The sequence below is a fragment of the Clinocottus analis genome, unplaced genomic scaffold (assembly GCF_023055335.1).
Source record: "Clinocottus analis isolate CAN_PGR_092001 unplaced genomic scaffold, fCliAna1.0.p SCAF_19, whole genome shotgun sequence".
In the NCBI taxonomy this organism is placed as follows: Eukaryota; Metazoa; Chordata; class Actinopteri; order Perciformes; family Cottidae; genus Clinocottus; species Clinocottus analis.
In genome coordinates this window covers 4,583,659-4,599,132 of record NW_027175920.1, presented here as the reverse complement: position 1 = coordinate 4,599,132, position 15,474 = coordinate 4,583,659, and the positions used below count along the sequence as shown (strand labels likewise).

Below are 15,474 nucleotides of genomic sequence, written 5' to 3'. Positions count from 1 at the left end.
AGGCACCAAGTGACATGTGAGAGACAGTGCGGTGTATTTATAGCGAGCATCCACTTTCTCGAATCTCATCAAAAGCATGAAAACACACATCCACGTTCAATTAAGATTCTGCACTCTACTGTCAGCTCTGACCCCCAAACTGCTTCACATCAATCTAATTTACTGTATTTGTCCCACACCAAAGCGGAGACATTGCCATGACAGGAGGGCCATCTGTAGTAAGTGGGCCGGAGCCCGTTGGGCTTAGCGTCACCGAGAGGGAGGGCTGCACAGGGACAGAGAGACAGATGTCTGGACAAGACTGTAATCTGCCCTCAATAATCTGAACACTGCCTCTCAGGTTGTTAAATCAGTGTATAAAGAATATGTGGAAAAGGTCAACATCTACAACACTTTGGTTTCAATCTTCAACAGGCATGTTTCCTTTTCATCGGTGTACACATGGTCAACATTTAACCGGCAACGAGACAGAGTTTAATCAGACGTTCAGTAATATAGGCAACTCCCAGTTATGCGACAAGTTTTAAATCAAGCGTCGATATTGATGATCGCGCATTGTTAGTTCACTCGCACAGCAATAATAACAACTACACGTGCACAGGTACCGATACTGGTGATGGATATCTGTCCGATGCTAACTCATAGCTGGATCGGGTATCGGAGACAATTGGCCGATCTGTACGTATTTGTTTGTTACATTTTGTTTTACAAAGTTTGAAAGTAATGTTTAAGTCAATCTTGGTGTTGTCTGACTTCATCCCAGTCACAATGTGAGGCATTCATCTTATTTATTAAACATCAGATCGGTACCCAAAGCCCAGGTGTTGGTATTGGACCTGAATCGATGCATCCCCGTGCCGACATATTGCTCACATGTTCAGCAGGTGTAATGTTTATCGTGTTAGCGTACTGCTAAGTGACCGGGCTAACATTAGCTAAGTGTATCCCAACACCAGCGGTCATTTCTCAGTGAATTAGCGATCTGTCTACTCGCTGACATATGAAGTCAACGCCATATTTTGAGATGTCAGAAAAACACTTTTTCTCTTGTGAAAGTTGTTTTGGGGAGGGCAGTTTTTCCTGTGCCGATGCGAGGGACCCGGGACAGAAGATGTCATGTGCGTACAGATTGCAAAGCAAATTTGGGAATTCGGGCTTTACAAAATAAATTGAATATATCAATATAAAAAATATTTATTTTTGTACAGTACATTCATACATTCACATATATTTCATGTCACAAATATTTACACATTATAAAATGGAGGACTAGTGTATTTTAGGTGTTGTGACCCAGCAGTAAACCTGGCACATTAAATTCACACTGACATACAAAGTAGACTAATAACTGCCGGTTAATCGTTTCCCTCAATACGTTGCATTGTGTTAACATCTTGATTTGAAACATACAGGTTACATCTTCAAACAAAATAAAAAAATGATTGGGTTTTAAACAGTTTTGTGCGACATTTTCATCTTAAAAGTGCATAATAAATGAATAAAAAACAGATATTTTTACACATGTACTGTACACCACACCATATCATACACGTCACTGTATATATTTTCCCTTTTTTGTTGTCCACCAAATGAATGGTGTTTTTTACTCCCACAAGGCTGTAAAACAACGTCAAACATCCAACGCTGACTGAGCTACCAGTGACCACCGTCCTCAGTCTTTCGAGTCTCTGAGCACAGCAGTTCATCTATTTACATCTCAGGATGGTACAAAAAAAACAACAAAGTGCATCCTCTTTGGGTTGTGGGATTTGTTTGGTTTTAGCAGAAGTACTCATTAGGTGGCCCCTCAGTCCTGGCTGTGGCCTCTGAGTCAACACTGGACCTTGCTGAGAGCAACCTGTTGGATTCGTCTGGATTCAGCCTGGTCAGATACTCTCCCTCCATCCCTTTAGCTTTGGTCCCGGGGCCCAGGGTCTCAAACGTGACGTACGAGTCCTGCATCTCCTTGGACGGCCGCCCCAGCAGCTTTTGGCAGCGCTTCTTTAGCGCCCCGCAGCACACTATCAGTGTCAGGGGGACGGCGATCACACATGCTACAGTTATCACCACCACATTGATGAGCTTCTGAGTGCCACTGGCACTGGCCGCCTCATCTGTTGAGAAGATTACACACTGCTCCTTTTTCGGGATCAGGCCCTTAACGCAAACACAAGCGATGTACTTTGTCTTTGGCACGAGGCCATCAATGGTGATCCGGTTCTTACCAGCACCTACGTTGACCCGCCGCATGTCTCTCTCACCAAACACAGCATACAGGACGCTGAATTCGGTGGTGTTTGTGGCTGTAGGGGCTCGCCAGTTCAGAGAGACAGTGTGGTCGGTGTCGCCAATGACCTTCACCGAGCGCACGATCCTCTTCTCCGGAGCTTGCTGTAAGGACGAGGCATTGGCTGCTAAGTTGCTCAGCGCCTCCACCTCCACCGGTTTCTGAGGATCTGGAGCCTTGCCCCTTCGCTCAGAAGCGCCGTCAGAGACGCTGTAGCTCTCGACCTCGTACTTCCCGGTGACGCCTTTGCCATTGAGAGGTTTGATGATGGGCTGGGCGCCGGTGCTGGTTGGAGGAACGTATCTGGCGATGAGCTTCTCCTGGTATGCTGCTCTTCCAATGCCACTGGGTTTCTTCCCTCTGGTTCTCTTCGAGACCCCGCCGCCTGCTTCCTCTGAGCGAAAGGAATCTGTGATCACCAAAGAGATGATGGCGTCCGCCGTGCCCACAAAGTTGGTCGCTTTGCACACATACTTCCCAGAGTCTCGGTAGGCGACTGCAGGAACGCTCAGAATCGACCAAATGATGCCCTCCTTCGAAATCTCTTCCTGAACTGAAAAATAAATATGAAAAAAAAAGCAAACACCCACAGTTAAACAGATTAGCACAAAAAGAATAACTGTAATCTCGTCGACACTTTGACTTGGACCGAAATGGAAACCGTTCCAAACCAAGCGCGTCTGGAATTAGTTCAGCGGAACTCACTGGTGCCGTTCATTTTCTTTCCATCGGCGCGGCTCCAGGACAGCTCGGGGATCGGTACCCCGACTGTGCCGCAGCGCAGCAGGACGTTGTTGCCCAGCGAGCTCCGCACGCGGGCCACGGCCGTGTGCACCCGAGGGCCCTGGCACCTCTGCAGCTCCGCTTCGGTGAAAAGAACCCCGGACAGGCTCTCCGGATCAGCGCACCGCAGCCTGGTGTCGATGAGAGCCACCGACGACGACGGGGATTTCTGGTACTGGACCAGATCGAACAGCCGGCAGTCGCACAGCCACGGGTTGTCATGGAGACCTGCGGAGGAGATGAGGTGTGAGAAAGTGCTGCCAGCGGGTAAGATAAAGCATCCTCTTATGAACTCACTGCCATCCAGTAGAATTACCTTTACACAACACCACAGAGTCACTTTAAGAGCAGGTGCATGTGGCTGTGAGTTAACACACAGCGTCAGTGTGACATCTTGACACACTGCACACAATAACTATAATTAGACTAATCCCTAACTCTGCAAATGCTTCAAAGAAGTAGTCATCATGGAAGGGAGCTTAAAAAGAATAAGTTCCAGTATCCAAATATGCAACAGCTTGATCCTCACCGAGAATTAGTTTCGAGGAGTCGGCGTCCTGAGGCGGCTTCACGCTCAGCCACATTGTGAGGACGTCGGCGGGAACGGTTGTCAGAGAGTTGCTGGATAAATCCAGATAGGTGAGATTCTTTATGGACACAGCGGCATCGGCGGGGACAGTGGAGATCTTGTTGTTGTGTAAGTCGAGGAGCCGCAGGTTGGGCATATCAGTCAGAGACTCCCAGGGGAAGGAGGTGAGGGAGTTGCCATCCAGCCGGAGCTCATCCAGGTTGTAAAGACCCCGGAAACTGTCCACATTCAGTGCATTCAGGGAATTGAACGACATCCACAGGAACTCCAGGTTGTTGAGGTAGTGGAAGTTGTCGCTGGCGATACGTGCGATTGCTGTCTTTTCGATGCGCAGCTTCGATGTGTCCATGGGGAAGTTTGAAGGAACCGCAGTGATCTCTGGATCATTGCAAAGTACACTCCTGAAAAAAAAAAAAAAAAAATTAAAAATGAATAAATAAATGTATTTCTTATGATTATTTCTAACATGACAGGTGAAGGGAAACAATATTAAAGCTACTTTCAAATGGTGAGGGTGGATTAAACTGCAAAACTAATATATTTCCTGCACTTTACATAACAACTGATAGAGTTGAGCATTTATTTGAGAAAACGTAGTAATCTATTGTTCGGTAACAAGCAAAGCAGATTAAAGGGCAACTCCGAGTTAATCCTATGACTGAACAGAAGTAAGATGAAGTAAAAAAAATAATAATAATAATCACTTTTGCACGCAATTAAACTCATGCTGAGAATACAATTCAAACAACAACATTCAATGTAACAAATTGCGATATTTACCTCGCTTTTGATCCGTCGCTTAATTTGTGAAAGAAGCAGCTGCATTGTGCAGGACATGCACTGCTCAGGAAAGGAAGAAAAACTATAGCCAACCCGAAAACAGAGGTAAAATGTCGACTCATGTTTTCTCCTGCAGGCTACTAAAACGCTAAGCAGCTAGACTACGATTGAAAAATATTGAGTAGCGTTTAATGGCGCATCACACGCATGGTGGTGGTTCGCGGGCTCTCAGCTCCATACTGCTCCAACTGGTCTGAATCCTGAGATAAAAAGGATAGGAGGGGATTAGTGGAGGACTTGGGTTATTTTCATTCACACGATTAGGCTATTGCTTCTTGGAAGCTGATAGGCTGCGTAGCTTTTACTTTAATTCTCTGGGGAATACTTCCCAACATTGACTGGATAGTTATTTAATGGACAAAACAAACTGCGCAGCATCGAAATGACGCGGAGGCTGAAGGTAGATCATTTGCTTTTACTTGTTTTCCCATCTAAATTTCCCATCTAAATATTTAAAAATGCGGAATTTCTTTACATAGATAATATATGTATACATTTGTTTTTAGTCTATTTAAAGTTATACTTAACTGCCAAATATTAGAGTAACCACTATTGTTAAGCCTTCTACCTCACATTAGACAGATTACAACTCTGATAATTACAACTCTGACATGAAAGCACAGGGGTGTGTGTGCTTACGTTTTAGAGCCTTTTTGTGAACATGTGTTTTTGTTTTGTTAGCCACTCGTGAATTATGCAGTCTAATTCTACATTTTAATACAGAGACAGACTGTAGCGTGAAGGCTAGAAAACTAGCAACACATGCCCACTAGATGGCGGTAGAGAGTTGCGACAGGTATTTACTTTGTTACTCGCCCTCTTGTTTTTAGATCCAATCTTCAACACGATACACGACAGCTGCGTGTAACCAAATGCAGTTGACTGGCTTTAAATAAATGTAAATAAAGATACAACTTCAAAGAAGTCAAATAATTATGTGAGAGTACTCTCCAATTATTAAGATTGCTAATACTGTATTATAGATTTTTCAGTAACCTGCAGCACACATTTCGTGTGTGATACACTTTGTGGATGCAGGAAGTGTTGTTGTCATCATCTCTGTGGGTTTTTCCCAGGTGCAGAGGTTTAGAGCCCCGGCTGCCCGGTGGGATCTGAAATCCTTTAATCCAGTCATCTCTCTGTCTCTTATTAATACATCTTTGTTCTATTTTCTTTCAAGAGGGTGGTCCCAGGCACGTGAAGGTATTTCAAAGAATATATGTTTTCATATAGAACGTGGAATGGTTCAAAAATGACATTTGAAAAAACATGGGTTATAAAATAAAATAATAAAAACTCCCAAAGTGTGTATGTCTGAGAAATGGTCATTTGTAGAACACTTTGTATGTATAACATGCTGAACAAGGCTGTTTTTTTGGCTCTTTAATGGGCTTCTTTAGTTTAAATGTTCTATATCATCATCAACATGTATTCAATGTATTCAAGTACTCATGATAAATAACAAATAATTTCAGTGGGATAGTACTATCTCAAATTCTTTTTCAATGTATCTTATTAATTTGAAGTAAAGAATAACATTTTTAATAGGTTCATAATGTAATAAAACGAGTCCTCCCATCCTGCAAATTATGTTTAAGTAAATGAAGTCACTGCATGACTTCTTGTTTGTGATGTTATTACTTGCTACTTTTACAGGAATAAAGAAAAACATGTATTTTCCTATTTCATCTTGCTCTTGATCTTCAGAGTCTGCCGGTATGTAATTTCAACAGTAAAACCTTTGTATTATTGCAGAAACAGCAGATTATGATTGCGTAATGAAGTGTTAGCCAATGCATTATTGTGTTAACACTACGAGGGTGAAAGTGCTTTGGAACTAAAATATCACAAGTCAGTTTCAGGTCAGTAAGTTTTATTCCCACAACATTAATTTGTGGCTCGACTCCCACTGAGTCTGTAATAATTAAGAAGTTAAATGAGATCCTGATTTTTTTGTGTGTAAATTAAAACTTCATGGTGCTAACTTTTTTGAAAATATATCACTTTTTGTTCTTCAACACGTTGTTGAAAACAACACGTTTAAACCAAAACCCATAAAAAAAACCTCACATGTTATAATGTAAACCAGTTGGTAAATCCATTACATTCACATGCTCAGTGAAGATTTCTGCACTGAACTTTCAGTCGGGACAATATGGGCAGTTTGAGAATAGGGTATTATAAGTCTATTGGGACACATCCTTACTTCATAGTTAATGAGTTTGTGGTAATCTGTGGGTGGATTAGTGGTGCAATCAGACTCGGCCCAAATGTTACATTTTAAAATGTTCAGGCTGCTGCCCTCGTGGGGTCGTTTATGAGTAAATGAATGAGGTCCTGATGCTTTCACAGACTTTTTTTTATTGACCTTTTAACACGTAATGTGGCTAGGAAATGAGATGTTATGAGCTTGAGTCCAAAAACAAATTAAAAAAAAATATGATGTAGACATAAAGTGTGCATATCTAGGTTGGGACTGAGTGCTGCATTTTACTTCATGCATGTTTGATGATCCAACACGGTCTGTTTTTGTTTTTTTTAACAGGGATAAAGCTGTACACTGGTGTAACATTAAGAGTGAGTGCAGACTGAGTCACTTTGCTGTGAAAAAGACAAAACTTGTTCTGTTTTGATGCGAGAGTTTTAAACTGTCCACCTGTTCCACAACCTGCTATTGCAATGGGCTAATTCCAAATAGCCCATACTTTTTTTGTGTTGCATAACATACAACAACACTTGTGTATGTGTATACAATACATGCAAACTATGCAATTCAAAGTGATGCTTTCACAATGTTTTGCTTCAAATATTTGCTCCACTTCCTGTCAAGTCAAAGTTATGTATAAAAGCCCCAAACTACACATGTACATCAAGAAGAGACAGACAGGAAATAGATGTTGCAACACTCAATGTGTAACGATGTTGATGTCCCAATACATTCAAATCACAGCAGCAATGTTGTCATTCCATCATGGCCTCTTTATTTCAGAAATGTCACAACCCACTGGGCAGCATATATGTGAAAGTTGCCGATGATTTTCAATCTCAAAAACACAACCAATCAATTAACGTTGGTGAAAAGCAGCATTTCCCGCGTCTCCATGTTTTCCTTATCGCCCACTGCAACAGAAACGCCGTCAGATGAGTCGAGCAACGGAGTTGAAGGAAAAGCTGTCAGAAGTTCGCTGCAGCAGCTTCAACCTAAAGTGTCAAAGGGCAAACTTTCCATCGACGAGTTGCGCAGCAAAAAGGCGATCGTGAAGTTGCAGCAGGTTTGAAAGCAGTCCGTCTGCTCGTTAGGACATTCTTCGGGGGATTTCAAAAAGGGGGGTTTACTAAGATTAGTCTCTTTGTGATTCCTCACGTGAAAGAGCCTTTATAAGGTGACATTTCGCTGGAGACGCTGAAACAAGAAAAAGGACTTGTGCAAAAAAGGCTCCAAGTGTTGTGCGTTTTCAACATGGCAGCGTTCACGTTACCGGAGGGATTCACGGAGTTTGATATGTTTACGTTCGGCACGGCGCTTCTCGTTGGGGGTAAGTTGACCGAGAACACCGGAAGCTTCTGCGAGAATTAAAGAGACAGTAAAAAAAAACAAAAAAAAAACAAAAAAAAACGACACCAGTTACCCGGATGATGAGAGCATCTTAAATAATGAATAAAAACACACATGTAGTTTTATATTTCCCATTGTGATGTGTTGACTTTCGCTTGTCCACAACTGTGCTGATACATCCAGGCTGATAACAGTGGAATGCCAGAAATTAAAGGGGCATGTCTCCTTTTCTGTTGTTTCTTCTTTCAGGCTTGCTTGGATTCTTCCTCAATGCCATCAGCATCGTGTCTTTCCTCACAGTGAAGGAGATGCGATCTCCCAGCAACTTCTTGGTGTTCAACCTGGCTGTGGCTGACATCTGTTTGAATATTAATGGCCTCACAGCAGCGTATGCCAGCTACCTCAGGTATCAAACAGAGGACACTGAGGTTTTAAAGATGAGCTATTTGCCCTCCCGAGGTCCCATTTTGTACCATGGTGGGGTTACTATTTATTATTTGGCAATTCAAAAAGAAAAGGCTTAGTCTTTGGTATCAGCCAATGGATTGCACAAACTAAATAAGCCTTTGGGTTCATAATCCACAATCCACCTGATTCAGAGTGCAATGTTCAGATGTTGCAAGCAGATCTGTTGGAAATTATCCAACACATTTTTTATTCAAATGTAGCGACAATTAGATATTTTGTTTAACCTGTTTGAACCTCATATACTCTGGTATACATTAAGGATATACAGGGTCACAACACCCTTTATGTATGTATCAAGCACACACGTACTTTCTGTATGAATATTATTCTGACTTTTCTTGGTGACCCACTGGAGTTTTATCTCTTCAGGATGTTGACTGAAACGATCTGAGAAGGACACATCACTCTTTTGTGTAAATGCTCACAGCATTTCAAATGCAACCTACATACATGTATCAGGGATGTGTCGGACTTACATGGTCACATGCTAGAACGGTTGTGAGCCAGTGAGTTAATCTGACTCAGCCGCATGAAATCATACTGTTTTTTTCGTCACTACTGCGTTTCAAAAAATGTAATCGGAATGTGTTTTACAACCAAATGTAGTCGTTTAATAATGCCCTATTATGTTTGGGCAGTCGTCCTCAACATGGTGGAATATAACTCAAGTTTTGCTGTCTTTTCTAGATATTGGCCATTTGGTCAAGATGGATGTGCCTTTCACGGTTTTCAGGGCATGATATCGGTCCTGGCGTCCATTAGCTTCATGGGTATCATCGCTTGGGACAGATATCACCAGTACTGCACCAGTGAGTACAACATATCACCAGTACTGCACCAGTGAGTACAACATATCACCAGTACTACACCAGAGAGTACAACATATCACTAGTACTGTACCAGTGAGTACAACATATCACTAGTACTACACCAGAGAGTACAACATATCACCAGTACTGCACCAGAGAGTACAACATATCACTAGTACTACACCAGAGAGTACAACATATCACCAGTACTTTATTTGTAAGACTGTGACACTATGACTGTGATACTATACAATATACTTATTTGATTTGTTTTAATACTGAATCAGGGACAAACTGAATGTCTTAGATTCAGTCGCACCTTCTTTTGTTTCTGCAGCAGAAATAGCAGAGAGATCATCATACGCATCCTATATCCATATAATAAAATGTCAACTCACGGCCAACATTCCTCTCTCTTCTGTAGGACAGAAGCTCTTCTGGAGCACTACTTTGACGATGAGCGGCATCATCTGGATTCTTTCCATCTTCTGGGCTGCTGTTCCTCTCATGGGATGGGGCGTCTATGACTTTGAGCCGATGAGGACTTGCTGCACGCTGGACTACACCAGAGGGGACAGGTAGAAAGCTAAGAATATAAGAATGATTCTAGAACTGGAATGTTGGCATTTGCTGTGATTCTGATCACTATCAATTCATATATCTATATGTCTGGAGTTAGCAAAACACATTTTGATTACTTCTTTAGACAAAATAACATGTACAATAAGTAAGAAATGCAGCTTTCCGTAGAATTTTGACAACTATTCACCATATTACATCTTATTTTCTGATTATTCTCTTTTCCACAGGGACTATGTGACCTACATGCTGACTCTGGTGTTGCTCTATCTGATCTTCCCTGCGTTCACCATGTTGTCATGTTACGATGCCATCCACAAGCAATTTAAGAAGATCCATCAACACAGGGTAAATGTGCCAAAAAAAAAAAGAAGTCTCGACTGACTCGTTTAAGCCGCTCCTGTAGTACACAGTGTCAGACACAGTGAGGCCTCAGACATGTCACCAGCTACTTGAGTCGAGTGTGTTTACTGACATGTGCAATGAAAAAGGAGGCTGCAATCTTATGCTGGAGTTGAGTCAGATTTGAGTGTTTTGCCGACCTGACAAAAGTGCGAAAGACTAAACGGCAGTTAGTGGTAATGTGGAAAGAGGAAGCTTGGATGTTAAATGAACAGTTTGATATTTTGCGGAGAGTTATTTAAAGCTGTAACTGACAAAACTGAAATGCTGTTTTCTTGTTTCCACCTGAAAATTGTTCAAACTAAACCGTGAGAGGTATAAATCCACTACATTGCGTGTGTAATATCTACGGTAACACAAAGAACTTTGTTTCCCAGTTCAACACCAAGGTCCCCTTGAGGGTGATGCTGATGTGCTGGGGCCCCTACGTCCTCATGTGTGTCTACGCCTGCTTTGAGAACGTGAAGGTCGTATCTCCAAAGCTAAGAATGGTGAGCATTTATTTAGTTTAATTTAATCTAACAGTCAAAATGACGAAAAGGGAAGAAAGTAAGTCATCTTCCTGCTGGTTTAGTTTAAAGGAGAATACCTAGTTTATTTAATCTGGCTAAACTCTCGGTTGCTCATGTTTGTTGGAGCAATGTGTTCAAATACCAGCAAACACTTGAAAAGATGCAGGAAACCCTCCCTAGTTTTAATCAACTCAAACTCCTTTGAATTCCGTACTTGCATGATGAAAATCCTTGTTTGCGCTCGCAGGTGCTTCCAGTGATTGCAAAGACAAATCCCATCTTCAACGCTCTCCTCTACTCATTTGGAAACGAGTTCTACCGCGGCGGCGTGTGGCACTTCCTCACCGGGCAGAAGATCGTTGAGCCGGTTATCAAGAAGTTAACATAAAAGGAACCTCAGTACGTCATCCTCCAATCATCAATTTGTGCTGATGTTTTTTTAGATGTCTGTACAGTTGGTATATTTCCTCACGTGGACAGTAGCTGACGATCTCTTCATTTGGAGCCTGATCCTGGATTTGTTTAAATCTACAAAATTTGTCATTTGCAGATTACAGCATGATTTCTACATTTTTCTTAAACCTACACTGCTCCTCCATCCATGTTAGACCGCTTACAATAAACACATTGCGTTGTTGCTCTTCTGCTGTTTGCTCCATCTACTTTAAAGGTTTTTTTAACCGGAATAACTGAGCTGATGGAACTGTAGAAGAGATGCCTTCTCCTGATACAGTCGTAAGCACTCGATTGTGGGTTTTTTAGGGAGACCGTTGGAGTTGATGTAACTAATTGTAACTAGTTCATGTCTGAGGCAAAGTGAACTTCATGAACTCATTTCAAAGTAAGTAGCTGATTATTTAAATAGCTTAAACTGTCAAATAAAGAGGTAGATCTCAAATTGCCTTACCATGGAGCTACTCATTACATTATTCATATTTAGTAGTTCACATTGTGCTAAAAAAACACACAAATGCACACTCAGCCATCCCTGGGAAGACACAGTTCAGTCTCTGGCTTTGCACATGAATAAAGACGGCAATGTGCATAATTTACACTGGAAGAGATCAGATATCAAATCTGGAACATCGCAATTAATCTAATAAACACAGATAGGTTGAAAGTGAGCATATTGAGGAATTCCATCTCCGCTGACACCATAGTCATATCCGCCACATTAATAACACCAGACATTAAATCTTTAGTTCTGTTGTGTATATTTCTTTGGACTAAATGCATGACATTCTGTCTCTTCTATGAGCCACAACAAAAGCAGGTTTTAACGTTGTCAGCGAGGGCACAGAAAATAAAAGACGACAGCACTTTGATCTCCGAGCTGCAGGATGCGTTCCAGAAATAAGCCTCCGTCACAGTGACCTCAGAGGAGAATGACGTGGTTGCCAGACAGGTATCATTAGGGGAAATCCTCTCACCGTCAAAGCAGCCTGTCTTATCGCAAGCGGAGTCGGCATTACATTGTATGATCACTGCAGTCACTTACAATAATGGGTGCTTTAATCAGAGGATTTAAATGGTCAGAAGGATGAGCAGCAACCTCACAGCAGCATCTTCACAGTATGACATGTGTAGTATTTATGGTTTGGAGATTGAAATTTTGTACTGATAGTCATAATAGGCCTATAAATGTTGAGCATGGTTCAAGCTCAACATTTATAGGCCTATTATTCAATTGTAAGTCTCCACCATCATCATGTTTCAGGAGGTGGCGAAAATTGTTGTTATTGTTTAGATGGAACCGCTTAGTTTGAGCACGTCATTCACAAACTATTTCCCTAAACCCGACTGTATAGCTCATGAGCTTTTCCGCGATGTTATGTATTTTTTTGCTGTGCAAACTCTGCTGTTCCCTTCATGCTGACTGAGAAAAAAAAGCAGAAAGACTCTCCTAGTCGTAAGCTGACTCATGGAGTCAACAAGCTCTTCTCATTAGCAGGTATTAAATGTCCGGCGTAAACTCTGCTGCTCATCATCCATGTGGGATGATCGGGGTTTTACCAAGACGGAGGAATCCAACAGATTAGCAACAAGTTCTTGGGAACAGGCGTTACAGGACAAGTTTGTGGACCAGTGATCTAAGTCGGTCAGAGCTGTCATAGAAGTGGCAGTAATAGCAACAAGCTCACTGGAAGACAGGAGAACAACTTGTCCGAGGGAGATAAAGTCTCATTGAGCTTTCTTACAACACATTGCGCGTGGAGCTTCATCTGTCAACAACCCTTTTTTTTTTTAGTGGAGTCAGGATTTAGATTACCACTCACCCACAAGGGGAGGTAAAGGTGCTCCTGTCTGTGTTTAGTCACAGACAGATGGTATAAAAAATAAATAAATAAAACAGCTGTCACAAAAACCCTCAAGCAGCACAAATACAGCAGCCCCAGCACACGTGATGCTCATGCGTGGGGATTTAGCTGAGTCAGATTTTGACTGTAAGGGCACCAGAAAAATTTTGAAAAACTGAGTTGCCAAAGGTGCAACCCCAATTTACTAAGACATCTTTGATATAATCTTCCCAATCTTCCCAATCTTACACATATTCGACTACTGAAATGATAGTACAATAACAGAAATATGATTGTGTTCCTTAAATGAGTCTAATTTTACACCTTATTCTTAAATGAACCCTTAAGAAATCCACAAAAAGCCCCTTCAATTTTGAGTAGCAAATTGAGAACATGACACATAGCTAGAACTACGTATAATACAATGTTTATGATTTACATTTTACAAACAGTATAAACATAAGAAGTGCTGTCAGTACAGATTACCTTTGCTATTCTGAAACACTTCAAGGTTCTAGATTTTGTCATAAGAGTACAGTACAAACGCTTAACTGGATTAGATTTCTGCAAAAAGGACTTTTAAAAGGAGGATTATTATTGAAGAACACTTTATTTTAAGTCAACTGATGATCAGTTTAAGTGCACAAGATCCCCTACTGAGTTTTAATTTGGGAAATAAATAAATAAGCAGAGCACAAAAGACTTGAATGAGTAAAAGTGGAAGCATAGGGGTCGGCAGAGGGAAACAGTGTTGGCATACATTCCCCATGTTAATTATTAACTTTGCATTGGCCCACAAAACACAATGGTGGATGTTAAATAATAACTTAGCTGAGAGATACTTTGAAAAAAAAGCAAAGGTCAGAGAGAATCCTGCATTAGAGGTTACACGTTAGAGTCAACAGGTCAGATTAGATGCGTTGACGTGTCACATGACAAAAACAAAGATCTTACATAACACTGCATGTGTCTGTTCGTAAGCCAAAAGGATTTCAACAACTGATATTTGGATTTCAACACAGCGACAAATTGTGTCAAAGATGTGACACATCTCCTGTAGATTTTTCTTGAAATAATATTTAAACGATTGTCTCCAGAATATAATCTGGATTATATGATTGTTGCGTCACTGTCACTCGTAAAAAATCTTGAAATAAAAAAACCTGTTGTGTGTTTGTCTAATGGCGGCTGCTGTGCCAAGCCTCTTTCATTAGTGAAATTGGGCAGTAATTTCCTGTGATGTGGTAATCCTCCTGTTGGTATATTAATGTTGCCTTTTCTGCATCCAATAATCCACTGCACACCCTGGAAACACCCCTGCGCTGTCTGCTGAGATCATCATCCAATATTCTGTTTATAGCTGTAATTATCCAAAGTGTTGCCATCAACAACTAAAAAGAAAAAGATGCCATTTTAGCTGGGGCTGACATTCAATACTAATTTCTGCAATACACGTATTGCAACACAAGTCATATTTGATAGAAACACAGATATATTCCCACACAAAGTGAGGCCACATAGTGTTAAAGTACATGTTTGATTTGAACTTTAAAGGTCCCAACATCTATTATTATTAGAGTGACATGTGATTTAAATAATAGTATCATTTATACATTCTATACAAGTGATCTTTTCACAATCATTATGTTGTAAACCAGGAACATGATAGATTTACATTTGATATAGATTGGATCATTCACGTGAATTTAAATCGCTTGTTTTTGGTCTGACGTGAGAAAAAAGGACGTTAAAGTCCTGGTTTTGTGTTGTTGTATGTGTTATAGTCGGATCATAGATTACACGTTCATCATTATTTGCAAGTCTTCACTGCCATCTACTGGCGAAGGAAAGCAGTTCTAGTTTAGTTTTAGATAGCATTTTATTTAAAAAAAAAAAATAACAAAGCTAATTTGCTGGAAAATACTAATTATTAAATGTTGTTGTATTTTAACGCATAATGAAATTAATTAAAAATAGGAATTTAACTCTGGAAAACTAAAAGAATTAATTAAAAAAAGTTGTAGATGATGAGGAGCATTGGTTTACAGTGCTTGTAATAATATAGAACATGTACTTACTGCTTCATGGACAATGTCACTGAGAAATTATAATTATTTGTTGTGCACTTGTGGGTTTCCACCACACGATGTCGCTGTTGCTTGTGTTAAATCTTTCACAGGGTCCCCATCTCCCGGACCATCTCAGGACATAAGAGATGCATGCGATAGGGTGTCTATGTTATCACATTTAAGGTTGGTGTCGTTATTGATATGATATGGTTCCTTGGATAACTTGTTAACTAAGTGAACAGTAGTTTTAGTTGTTCATTTACAACGTAAATCACAATCTCAC

At 40.8% G+C, this 15,474-nt stretch overlaps 2 protein-coding genes across 2 annotated transcripts; one reads left to right on the top strand and one right to left on the bottom strand.

The window, feature by feature from the left end:
* Positions 1-1,779: 1,779 nt before the first annotated feature.
* On the bottom strand, positions 1,780-4,561 carry lrit1b (leucine-rich repeat, immunoglobulin-like and transmembrane domains 1b). The gene is made up of 4 exons (XM_068583384.1): positions 4,440-4,561; positions 3,600-4,060; positions 2,993-3,298; positions 1,780-2,840 (listed from the first exon to the last, which is right to left on the bottom strand). The coding sequence occupies exons 1-4, from the start codon at positions 4,559-4,561 to the stop codon at positions 1,780-1,782; spliced, it is 1,950 nt and encodes a 649-aa protein (XP_068439485.1).
* Positions 4,562-7,645: 3,084 nt separating this feature from the next.
* Positions 7,646-11,427, top strand: rgrb (retinal G protein coupled receptor b). Its single transcript, XM_068583385.1, has 7 exons — positions 7,646-8,035; positions 8,305-8,461; positions 9,211-9,332; positions 9,757-9,910; positions 10,142-10,259; positions 10,691-10,804; positions 11,073-11,427. The coding sequence occupies exons 1-7, from the start codon at positions 7,960-7,962 to the stop codon at positions 11,211-11,213; spliced, it is 882 nt and encodes a 293-aa protein (XP_068439486.1). The 5' UTR covers positions 7,646-7,959; the 3' UTR covers positions 11,214-11,427.
* Positions 11,428-15,474: the final 4,047 nt, after the last annotated feature.